Source organism: Hydra viridissima, unplaced genomic scaffold (genome assembly GCF_058129835.1).
Source record: "Hydra viridissima isolate aposymbiotic clone 2 unplaced genomic scaffold, HvirCarnegie_v1 scaffold_9, whole genome shotgun sequence".
In the NCBI taxonomy this organism is placed as follows: Eukaryota; Metazoa; Cnidaria; class Hydrozoa; order Anthoathecata; family Hydridae; genus Hydra; species Hydra viridissima.
This window is the reverse complement of record NW_028324308.1, coordinates 512,889-524,629: the sequence shown is the minus strand read 5'-3', so window position 1 is coordinate 524,629 and position 11,741 is coordinate 512,889. Positions and strand designations below refer to the sequence as shown.

At 27.8% G+C, this 11,741-nt stretch overlaps 1 protein-coding gene across 1 annotated transcript; it reads right to left on the bottom strand.

The window, feature by feature from the left end:
- Positions 1–754: 754 nt before the first annotated feature.
- On the bottom strand, positions 755–5,066 carry LOC145185302 (ubiquitin-conjugating enzyme E2 E3-like). Its single transcript, XM_090098236.1, has 6 exons — positions 4,909–5,066; positions 4,201–4,251; positions 3,987–4,119; positions 3,474–3,518; positions 1,214–1,316; positions 755–1,123 (listed from the first exon to the last, which is right to left on the bottom strand). The coding sequence occupies exons 1-6, from the start codon at positions 4,971–4,973 to the stop codon at positions 1,026–1,028; spliced, it is 495 nt and encodes a 164-aa protein (XP_089954362.1). The 5' UTR covers positions 4,974–5,066; the 3' UTR covers positions 755–1,025.
- Between the last annotated feature and the right edge of the window lie 6,675 nt (positions 5,067–11,741).

Sequence of the window (11,741 nt, the reverse complement as noted above, 5' to 3'; positions counted from 1 at the left end):
CCAAGAAACTTTTTTAAAAAAAACCCTTTTGAATTTTGACAAAATAAAATATAATTGATACTTAAGTTGATAATTGATAAAACTCAGGATATTTTATGCAAATAACAGGGAAAAAAGGTTGCTTTTATCTTTTTTTACAGAGCGTATCAGTGTCCTCATTTGTTTAAGAAAGTCATTCAATGCAACCCTGTCCCTCAGAAATCATTGTAGTTTTCTGACATTTTATGACCAAAGGAGAAATTTCAATTAGACCCCAACATGCTTTTCAACTTTCAAAGATTTCAAATAAAAACTTAATTTTGTACTTTAAAACTTTCTTAGAATGAAAGAAAAAATGTTTTTAGGGCTCAAAGTAATATATCTGACCATTTTTAAACACTGCAATAATTTTTACTGAAAGAATTTTAACATACTTATAAATATTTTTAAACATGTTATTGAAATAAATTTTAAAATATGAACAGTACTAAAATAACAAAAAATCTCTAAATTTTAATATTGCTCTCTCAACCCTACTTGATTTGGTGCTGGCCACTATTACAGGATATTTCATAAACAGTCTCCATTTAGATAACAAAAACTACACAAAGACAAAAACAACTATTTACATAAAGTTCTACTTTTTTTTATTAAGACTTTTTAAAATTTATATTAAAAATAATTGTTATAATTGATCATAACAATAAGAGCACTCTAGAATTTTTACCATAAAAATTTTAAACATGTGTTAAGGTGAGAATGACAACAACAATAGTTTAGAATGATTAAATCTTAAACATAAATATTTACAGTATTATATTTATTAAATACTTATCAACAGAAATAAAAGTAAAACCAGATAAAAGAAAAATACCTCCAGTTTACAAAATTTTACAGAAAACGAGAAAAAAAACACAACGCACAATGAACTCAGTAAAAACAACTCAAAAAGAAAACTAGTTGAAAATATCTGCAATCAATTGCTAGAAGTATATAACAAATATTTTAATCATTTATCGCTTTACAAAAATTTATGGCCTCATACACTACGTTGCATATCTCTTTGTCCATTCTTTTGCTGTAAGATCGTGTGTTTCTTTGTCTGTTATATATTGCTGAGCAATATTACCCACTAAAGGATCGGCTATAAAAAAAAAAAAGACTTGCTAAATATAACAACCATTTTTAAAATGCAAAAGAAAGTTTTTTTTGTGAGTAGTGGAAAATTTTTTACCAGGATTGCAATCAGAAAGCAAAGCAATAAGAGAGATAAGAACAGTAGATATGGTTAAAGCAGGAGACCATTTATCTTTGAGAACATCCAAACAAATAACGCCCTATGAAAAAGAAAAATATATAGGAATTGCTCAACATATTATGTAGCCCTTTGAACTGAATGCAATATTAAGTTTATCTTGAAGATGTCAATTTTTTTACTTCTGTTGCATAATTTAAATATAACATTTTAAATACAACATTATATATTAGATTTTAGTAACAAAAATATTCCATCAACTGAATTCAGTCAATTGCATCTTTCATCTTAGTAAAAAAAAATTATAGGTAACTGAGATGGTCATGCAGAACTAATAAGTTTTAGTTGAGAACTAACTTCATTTTCGAAAACTCTTCAAAAAAAATAAAAAATAAAATAGCAAAAATGAGCCATTTTCAAACAATTAACTAAAACTTTGAAAAATTTAAAACCTCGTTTAACAATTTGTATTGTGCAAGTCACAAAGAACCTACAAAGCAAAACCACACAAGCACCATTTTGATACAACAGAGAGTTTAAAGCAATGATAAATAATCAAGGTATTTCAAAATAAAATTTGCTAGAAAACAAGAACCAACCCTAAACTTTGAGTTTACTAAGTATTTAGAATGATTTAAGAGTTTGTTTTACAGAATGTAACAGTGCTCTTGCCTTCACCAAATAATGTTAAATGTAACTTATAATTTGAATCATTTCTTGGAATGAAAATTGAAATTAAGTATGATAATTGATTGAGGTACATAATCTGAAAATAACTGTTGCATTATTTAGAGGCTGCTCAAGGAAGAGTTCGAGTATAATTCTTACTAAGAAATATACTCTTCTATTTCAAGCCAATCTTTGTCCAGATTATCAATACTTGGAATGTTTTTGAAGCAATAGTGAAGAAAAAACAAATCATAATTTTGTTGATAAATTTTTTTTTCTTAGATAACTTATGCTCTTGATAGTGTTAGCTCTCTTTTGACATTGCTGAAGGAAAACCTGTTAGAACTACCATTTTTTTAAAAAAAAAGTTGATAAAAAAAAAACTACAATTGCTTAAAGAAGAGATGTATTTGATTTCATTCAGAAAGCTTTTTTGAAATTGGTTTAAGTTTAGAAATTGTTTAATAAAAAAAAAAAGGGAGCATTGAAAAACATGCCACAATTTGCACATGAAAAACATGAAATCTGAATACAAAATTACTAAAAGAAATTTGAGTTTCTCCTAAATAGGTGCACCCTGAAAAGGTGATACTAGAAAGGAAACCTGTGAACTATCAGACAAAGAATGAAGTGGGTGATCCTCAGTATTGTCAATGGATTCATTTTTAAAACAAATATGCATGATAGACAGCTTATAGCACCAGGAGAAAAGATGCAAAAAAAAGCAAAAACCATAACAAAACTGGTTGTGTCTGCTGGACAAAGAGGTTGTGTAAACATGTTAGTTTAAAATGTATATTACAGAGTAAAACATGGAGAAGGAAGTTTGATGGTTTTGAGATGTTTTACTGAAGAAAAAAATGATGTAGTGAAAATCAAAGAAAGGTTGTGGCAAGAAGAATATTTGAGAATTTACCAAGAAAATGCTTCCCCCATTTGAATTCAGAATTATTGGTCAGAACTTGATTTTTCAGCAAAAGAATGACTTCATACATTTTTGCATTAAAAATTGTAAAACAATATTTAAACCAAAATTAAGAAATATCTGTATTTTGAGTGTAACGATGCTCATGGATAGAATCAGTTTAATAAACACTGTTTTAAAAGGTCAGTGCTTTTTTAGGCCTAACTAAAGTAAAAAATTTATGTTAATAAACAACTAATATTTAGTTGAAATCTACATTAATTTTAAATGTTTTAAAAAAGTCTGTTCAAATTTAACATGTAAAAAAATGTATTAAACAAAGCGTTTGCTAAAACAAATACGAAGTTTCGCTTTATTGATCAAAACAATCAGTCCCTTATATTTTTGAACATGGAGAGAAAAAACTTGTGGCATGGAGAGTGTTGGTTCTCATGAATCTATTGTGTTTAATTTTTTTTTTTTTTTAACAGAATGTGAAAATGTAGTGCCGTTTTTCCATTTTCTGTTTTAAAGCATAAGTTAGAGTTGAAATATACTTAACAAACATTTACAATATTTGTCAAATGTAACAGTTATTTTGCAATTCATATCATATCTAATTGTATAACTAACATGATATGTTTAAAATTAACAAAAGCATAATACCTGACTATTGATGTTGCAATGATAAATTCGAGTTTTAAAGATAACCTAGAAAAGTAAGTATTTAACATGAGCGTAAGTTTATAACATTTGTTTGTAATCTTATTTAACTCAAACAACAAAATAAACATGAATTTCATAAAAAATATATGTAAAATGTTGATTAAATTTTTTAATTGTTAAATGAATAAATTTCAAGTAAAAAATTGTAATAAAACATATTGACTTCCTAGAGGATATTTAACAATATTTTTAAAAATATGATAACACCTAGAAACATTTGCATAGAAAAATAGATTGAGAAGTTATTAAGAAATCAAAAATTTTTTTTTTCTTTTTTAGACAAAAAAAAAATAAGAAAAATAATAATTTGAATTAATAGTCATCAGAATAAACATTTTAATATTTTCAGAGTTCTAGTTAAACTGTATGATTTGATTTAAATTAGTTTTTGAATAAGATCACAACAAACTTTATTTAAAAGTTTTAATAAATGATAGGAAAAAATTTAATTACCTTTGGGGGTTTGAAAGGATAATCTTGAGGAAATGTTATATCCAAAAAAAAAATTCCACCTGCATAAGGAGATCCTTGTGGTCCCATTATTGTGGCTAACCATTCATACAAATTGTCTCCCTTCGGAGCAGCACTAAAATAGATAACAGTCAAAACTTTTTCAATAGAAAAAAAAAAACAACTAAAATTTAAAACTTTCATAACACAGATGAACCTGCAATTTGGTGGTGGATCAAGTGAAAGTTCCCCAAGCTCTCTTTGTATTCTAAAAGAATTGCAAAAATTCATCAAAAAAATGTATGTATGTATGTATGTATGTATGTATGTATGTATGTATGTATGTATGTATGTATGTATATATGTATGTATGTATTATGCATTAATTTTGCATTGGTATTATTTCTAGTACCATAAATACTTCAGATGAATGAGTATACTACCAATTAGCACTCATCAAAATAAGAGATTATAAATAGCAATTCCAATAAATGCTATATACATATACTTACATTATTTCAATAAAAATATAAAAAAGTCTATAGTTTATTTATCTATATTTACCTTTAAAAATCTTAATGGCAAACATTCACTTTTAGAAAAAGATTAAGTTTTAGGATATCTGTTCTAACTGTAGGGATCTACATTAGCAGTTTCCCTGTATTTTACATAAACATTAACCACAGTACTTTAAATAGCTTTTTTTAATTTAATTTTAACTCGTAGCATTGTCTGTTGATTTTATTATGTTATTCATATTTGTTAAAAACTTCGTGTAATAAACATTACATATAATATTTAAAAAAATTAGTTGTTTTAACGGCTCTTGTTTATAGATATTTAAAAAAAAAACAAAAAAAAAAACAGTTATATTAATCATTTTATATAAAATATATACTAGAAAAAAGGTGTTGAGCAAACCAACCTTCCTGCTCCTATTCTTTTTCGGGATTCTTTTTCTTTTTTTTTTACCTCTTGCTTCTCAGCCATTTTTATGTTCCATTTGGCTGTATAAAACTCGCTATAAAGTTATGTTAAGTTTAGCCATAGTTTCAATCCCCAAAACAAGTGAAATTCGGAATTGAGCGTATCAGCTTGACAATATACTTATGTACAGGCCTATTCTGCGCGAAAACGGAAAAAATGTCTAAAAACGAGACTTAGTGAAAATATGTTTTGTAAATTGTCTTTTGAGAAAGTCTTAGAAAGTGTGACCCGGAGTCTCTATATATTTGAATTATAATATACAGTCATCAAATGCTTTTTGTTAATGTCAGTATTTTTTATATATTGTAGGTTTCCTGGTTTATATTGGTTTGGCAAGAAATTGTTATGTAATATTTTTTTTACTTTAAAATACCTAATGAAGATCACGGTTTGATTTAAAATATTAAAAAATATATATATTATTTCAGAGACATGATGAAGGAAAAACACATCACATCCTGACTTATTTAATCAACTTGTTTGTTTAACTTATTAAATTATTTTTTTACTAAGAGAGCATTTTACCATGGCAACTTCATTATATGCTTAAAAAAATATTTTCTAACAACTCTAGCTATATTAATTAACTGCTTTGAAATATTCATAAAAAACCTTCTAATCTTCATGAAAGAACAACAAAACAAAGATAAAAATTTGAAGTTTTTTATAAGTTAAAGACAATAAGGTATGATAACTAGGGCTTGGAGATGACGCGATAGTGCCAAGTTTTTATTTATTTATTTTTTTGTCATAAGTTTTTCTTAATTTTGGCAAGCGCAAATTTCGTAAAAAACCCGTTTGGATGAAATAAACTTAAATTGGAAACGTGAAATAAACTTTTTTCAGAAACATTTTTATTCAACATGATCTTCAGCATCTATGACTGCTTCAAGTCAACTCCTGAACCAAAAACAGTTGGTCTGGATATTGTTGATATAGTAGGATATAGTATATATAGATATCTTGTTCCACTACTCAGTCTGAGTGTTCACTAAGGCAAGGGTTTTTCAACTTTCCTACAATAGTGTCAACTCCGTTGTCTAAATGAAACAAATCAGCCGAGCTGGGAGCTGGGAGGCTAAAGATCTTTTGATCAGTATTTTGGGAGGTTTTCTGTAAGCCACTTTTAAGGTGTAAGCAGAAACTCCGTCCTGCTGAAACGCGACGGAATTTTATGGGAATCTATTCAGGATAGATACATGGTTCTCCAGAATTAAGTCAACTTTTAGAAAAGCTTTGAAATAAAGAAAATGGTTGTTGGTCGCTTTTTAAGGAAATCTTTTTTTAATCTTTCAAACCTTTTGACTTTATTGTATTTTTTGATCTTGGTTCTAGAATCGGCTATAAGGTCCTTTCTGACTACATTTCTCATTGAATGGGGCAGCTTTAAATGGGGGTACCTTTGAAAAAATGCATTTTTGTAGCGTTTTAGTATTTAATTAAATATTCTGTGAAGACAATATTTATCCTCGCAGCTGTCACCTGTCTTTCCTGGCATTTGGCATAAACTGGACAAAGTATATGATTGGTTTGTTTTTGAGGACAAGTTGTAAACATTTCGATGTAAAGTTGTAAGATTTTCCTGACCTCGTTTCTAACTAGTGAGATGTTTAATGTTATTTATAAGATAATTCATAACATTTACAGTTAAGCAGAAAATGTCAATAATTGGAAAAATCATCGTTTATTATTTAAAATGCCGTTGAGGCAGTTTTGAACAAAATGAATGGGGCACCTTTGAACCGTTGTTTAAACTTCTCGCGCTTTATTGCTTGATTATTACGGCCTGAATTTTGAGTATTTAATGATAAAAATTGTTCGAAATTATAAAAAAAGATAGTGACAGAAGTCATAGAGGAAGATCAATGCTCTGTTTTAAAAAAGATAATTTAATTACTAGTCATTTCGATTTGCCAGAGAAAATTCAAAGCTGCTTCAGGTTGGGGCAGTTTTAAACATTTTCACGCACGTTAAAGAAATAAGAATTCTAGCTTAATTTTTATCTCAGAATTTTTATCAAAACGCTGCAGTTTTATTCCTTAATCATTGTTTTGACACCGAAGAAAAAAATGTGGTAAATAAAATATTGATTTATAAAAAAAGTTTTAAAAAATGTTCAAATCTGCCCCCCTCTCCCCTATTCCAAGGAATTGGTTGAATTAAAATTGATCTCAGCCACAGGCTCATACGCTACATTTCTATAAGTTAGTAGTAACCAATATATATTTACCTCAGTGCCTTTTTTCAACCTCATAGGTTAGCTCTATACACAATATAAAATAGTATTACTCCAAAATGTAAACTGCTCTCAAATCATAAAAAATGATTCACTGCATCGGAGTAGGTAATAGGATAATTATCATTAAAGAGATCATAAAAGTAATCATTTTTAAGAAATGAATGTTATTTATAGAGCTAATTTTATCAAAGAATCTTTGCTTTGCAAAGAAATAATGTTTTCACAAATATATCTTTCTTTAGACATTATAGATTTACTTGGCTAAGTTTTTTTTTTTTTTTTTTTTTTATTTAGCTTTATTTGTCCTCCATATTAGTGGTATAATTTATGCGCGTATTTGAGGATATTTGTTAGGAGAACGGAACGAATAATAGTAATTTGGCTCTAAAACATTTGTTGCTTTTTTTATCTTCTGCTTTGAATGTAACATGAGCTTTATCTCTGCATATAGTTTACTAACTTCTAAAAAATACAGTTATGTAGTTAATGGTAATAAGTGTAAGTGACTATTCCATTCTTCTACCAATTGTTCTATTTCTTCTACCATTTGTTCTATTTCTTGAGCAATTTATGATTGATACACTTAATAATGGAACCACAACAAGATCATTCCGCTCTTGCATTTTTTCTCTTGGATGATTAAAAAAACTATATCTTTTTCATCATCTTTTATTTATTGATTTTCATCTTTTTTATGATTTTTTTGTTTATTTATTTTACCATCTTTTTCATTATCCTTTATTTCATCATATACTAGTTTTTTATAGACAAATAATTTTGCGAGTTTCAAAAATATTGATTTTTGTGTGTTATTCTTGTGCCAGATTCTTGTGTCTGATTCTTGTATTTGATTCCTGTGTCTGATTCTGCCCATACTTTGAGAAGATTGAGGTTGAGAAGATTGAAGAGCATAACATATTTGTTATGCCCGGTCCATTTCGATTTTCGATTGTTTTTATTTCTGTAACTTTGGTTCACTTAAATATTTTAACAATCGACAATTAATGATTATGATAACTATGATAATTATAATAATTATGATAGTTTAAAGTTCGTTTATTATCTTCAAATATTATTCAAAGTATTAGCGCAACTGTTACAGCGGATAAAAATTGATATATCCGAAAAATAAATGATTCAAAAAATCTATATGTAAATAGGTTTTTGAATCTTCTTTTAACTTATAACAAATAAAATGATTCAATTTTCTTCTATTTTTAATTGTCCGGTGACTACGCTCTCTTTTGGCCTTTTCAAGTTATGCCTTTGGGAATTTTCAAGTTATGACTTTTGGAATAAGTATGTCTTAGACAGTTCAGCTGTCAGAAACTTCATACTATGAAGCTTCAAGTGATAAGTATGAAGTTAAGTTGGCGGCCCATTGTACTTTACAAAATCATTTTCATATCCAATTATGAAAAATACAGATACTGTGTTTTGACGTTGTACAGCTGAGTTCTCAAGTGTTCCGATTTTCTTGTTCACAAAAAAAGTTTTTCAAAAGCTTCTTTCAATTGAATAAAACAAAGATTTTAAAAACAATCCCCAGTTTTATTTTCTTTTTAAACAAATATTTTAATTGTTAAAGAAGAGATAAATTCAAGTAATAAGATGATAAGATATTTGTTAGTGATATTACAATAAATCCTTTATTATTTATTGCAATAAATACTTTATTATTTATATAATTTAATATATAATCAGTATGCAAATTTGATTACCGCTTTTCAAACTTAAGAACATTTTAATTTTAGTTTCGTTTAGCGCGTGTAACTTTAATTCAGTGTTATGAGTTTAGATTAACGCGCGTAGCCATAGTATAGTGTTAGGTTTTATGCCCATAACCGTAATTACAGTGGTAGGTTACGCGCGTAACTAACCACTGCATTAATGTTTATTGTTAAAAAAAATTCAAAAGCGCTTTTGTTTCATGTTTAGATGTTAATTAGAAAAAAAAAATTAAAAAAATTTTAAGGTTGTGGAAGCAAACATCTATAATTTAAACATAAACAGCAAGTTTTACATTAAAAGTCGAACTTGAAAACTAATGGCATTTTTTCTTTTCTTCTCTTAAAAGTTTATTTGTAACCTTATTTGATAAGCATCCATTTCACTCTTATTTTTTCAGACGGTCTCACATTTAGATGATAAAATCATACAGTAATGCTAAGTTAAAAGAAAAATTCCTGGAATTACTTTCTCATGAAATCGAGAGGAAGTTAAGTTTATGTAAGAGACGCCGGTTTTTCTACTCAAATTAACGAAATTTTTATTGATGAAGCGACATTCGAATAACAATACTAATAGTCGTACAGTCCAAAAATAGACAGCCTTGTTAAGTAAAAAGTTACTTTTTTTAATTACGCTATGATTAGTTAGCCTCATTGGAATTTTCGTCCTTCCAGCTTAAATAGTATGTGAGAAATTCAGGTGAATTTGGAGAAAATCGAAAAAAAAACTCCGAGTTTACTTTAAAAGAATTAGTTTTAATATAAAATTTTAATATCACATTTTATATCATTAAAAAACCATAATTGTCTTATTAGAGTCAGAATTTTGATATAAATTTATGTCATCTTCAAGTTTTTTTTATCAATTTCGTCGTGATCGTTAAAGATTTCCTGTTCAATATTTCCAGGGGTGACTTCACATTCGCTTGCTATGTGTGAATCGTCGAAGAATAAAAAGTCTTTTACAACATGAGGAAGTCCAATGGCAGTCTTAAGTTTTTGTTTAAAATGGGTTTATAGGTTGATAGAGCTAATGAGAGCGCCAGATGATACTAAAATGTCTGTACAAAAATATCTTTAAATTCGTTTCCCTACTTATTTTACGAGTGCGGAGTTCACTGTATTTTCTATATAATTTACTTCTTGAATTAGCAGCTTCTTCAACCAAAACTTCTGGTTGAACAGACGAATGCAACAGAATTTTAACAGCATCTGCTAATACTTTATGCACTTAAGATGGAATCATAAACCAAGAACCATACAAATTAAGAATAAATTTATAAGTCTCTATCCAAAATAAATCCAACTTCTCTGAACTGATTTCCTGATAGCAGTTTATCGCGATCAATATATTTTTTAATCGAACAATCAGATCATCTGGTATATCTTAACTTATCAAAAGTTTTTGGGATCGGAAAAAGCTTGTCGATAAATATTTTTGTACCTTATAAATAATTGAAAAAAAGTAAAGCTTTTTACCTGCAGCTTAAGATATATACATTACATGGCATGTTTATACCTGGTACTAAAAAAACCTGAATTAAGACCGTAAGGTTTTCATCATGATGTTAGAAATGTTACCGGGCAACTTTTCATATTTGAAAAATTATCTAAAATATTAAATATCTCAAAAAAGTGAAAAAATGTGAAACTGAATTTTTTTGGCAAAAGTTAGTAAACATGTTGTTGATTTGATTGTGCCGTTGAAATTCAACTTTTCTAAACAAACTTTTAAATGTCCAACAAAGATGAAATTTAAGATGGCACGAGGGAATTTGGAAGATAAGCGAAAGAGATAGCATTTTTTGAAAAGGATCATTAAAAACTACATTTAACTTTGATTCTAACGATCCACAGAGGTCTGGGGAAAGTTTTATATACCGAAAATAATTAATAAAACTTATTTTTTAAGCCTTAAAGAGTATGATTTACAATTTTTTTTTCGAAACTTTTGACTTCATCGCTAAATATCTCAAAAACTGTATAACTAAGAACATTCAGGTCTTCTTTGCTTAAATATGCGTCAAATGTGAACATAGAGGTCTGGGGAAAGTTTTATTCTTTGCCGAAAATAACGGTATAACTAAGAGCATTCATATTTTTGATTTTTCTTTTCAAACGTGTTCCTAATATAACTCCGTAGTTAAATATAGAATTTTAAAATGTGATTTTTTTGATATTTAACACCTGATTCCACAGTGAGTTGTCCTGATGTAAAGTATTTGAATCTTATCAGGGGGTAAATCTTTCTTTAAAAAATAAATTCTTCTACATACTTTTTAATATTTTAATGCATAGTTTACCATAATTAACATAACTTATGGTTTTCTGTTTAGTTTTAAGACACTCTGTAGAACTATGGAACTATTGAGAGTATAAAAGTCGCTCATATTTAATCCTATTGTGCAATCCCTCCCGTGTCGAATTTTAAAACGGTTAGACTATGCCACGATGCTCTCCTTATCAAAAAGAGGCTTTTACATATTTTACAAAGACGTAAAACCCTCTTCTTCTTCAACATTGTTACTATAACTTAATATATTTTTGTGCTTTAAAACGTTATAGGAGCTGGTCAGACATACGGACCCTCAAAAACATGAACATTCCTCAAGTAGCTTGACCATTTTAGTAGTTTCCTTCCAAAGGTATGGTGACAAAACTTTATCAAAATTTGAACTAGAAGTACTTTTATAAACATTAATAGAAAGTGTAATGTGTTTTTTATATATGAAGGGTAATGAAGTCACCTATGAAAGGGTAATGGATATTTAACTTTGATTTCCTTAACATTTTGACGGTCAT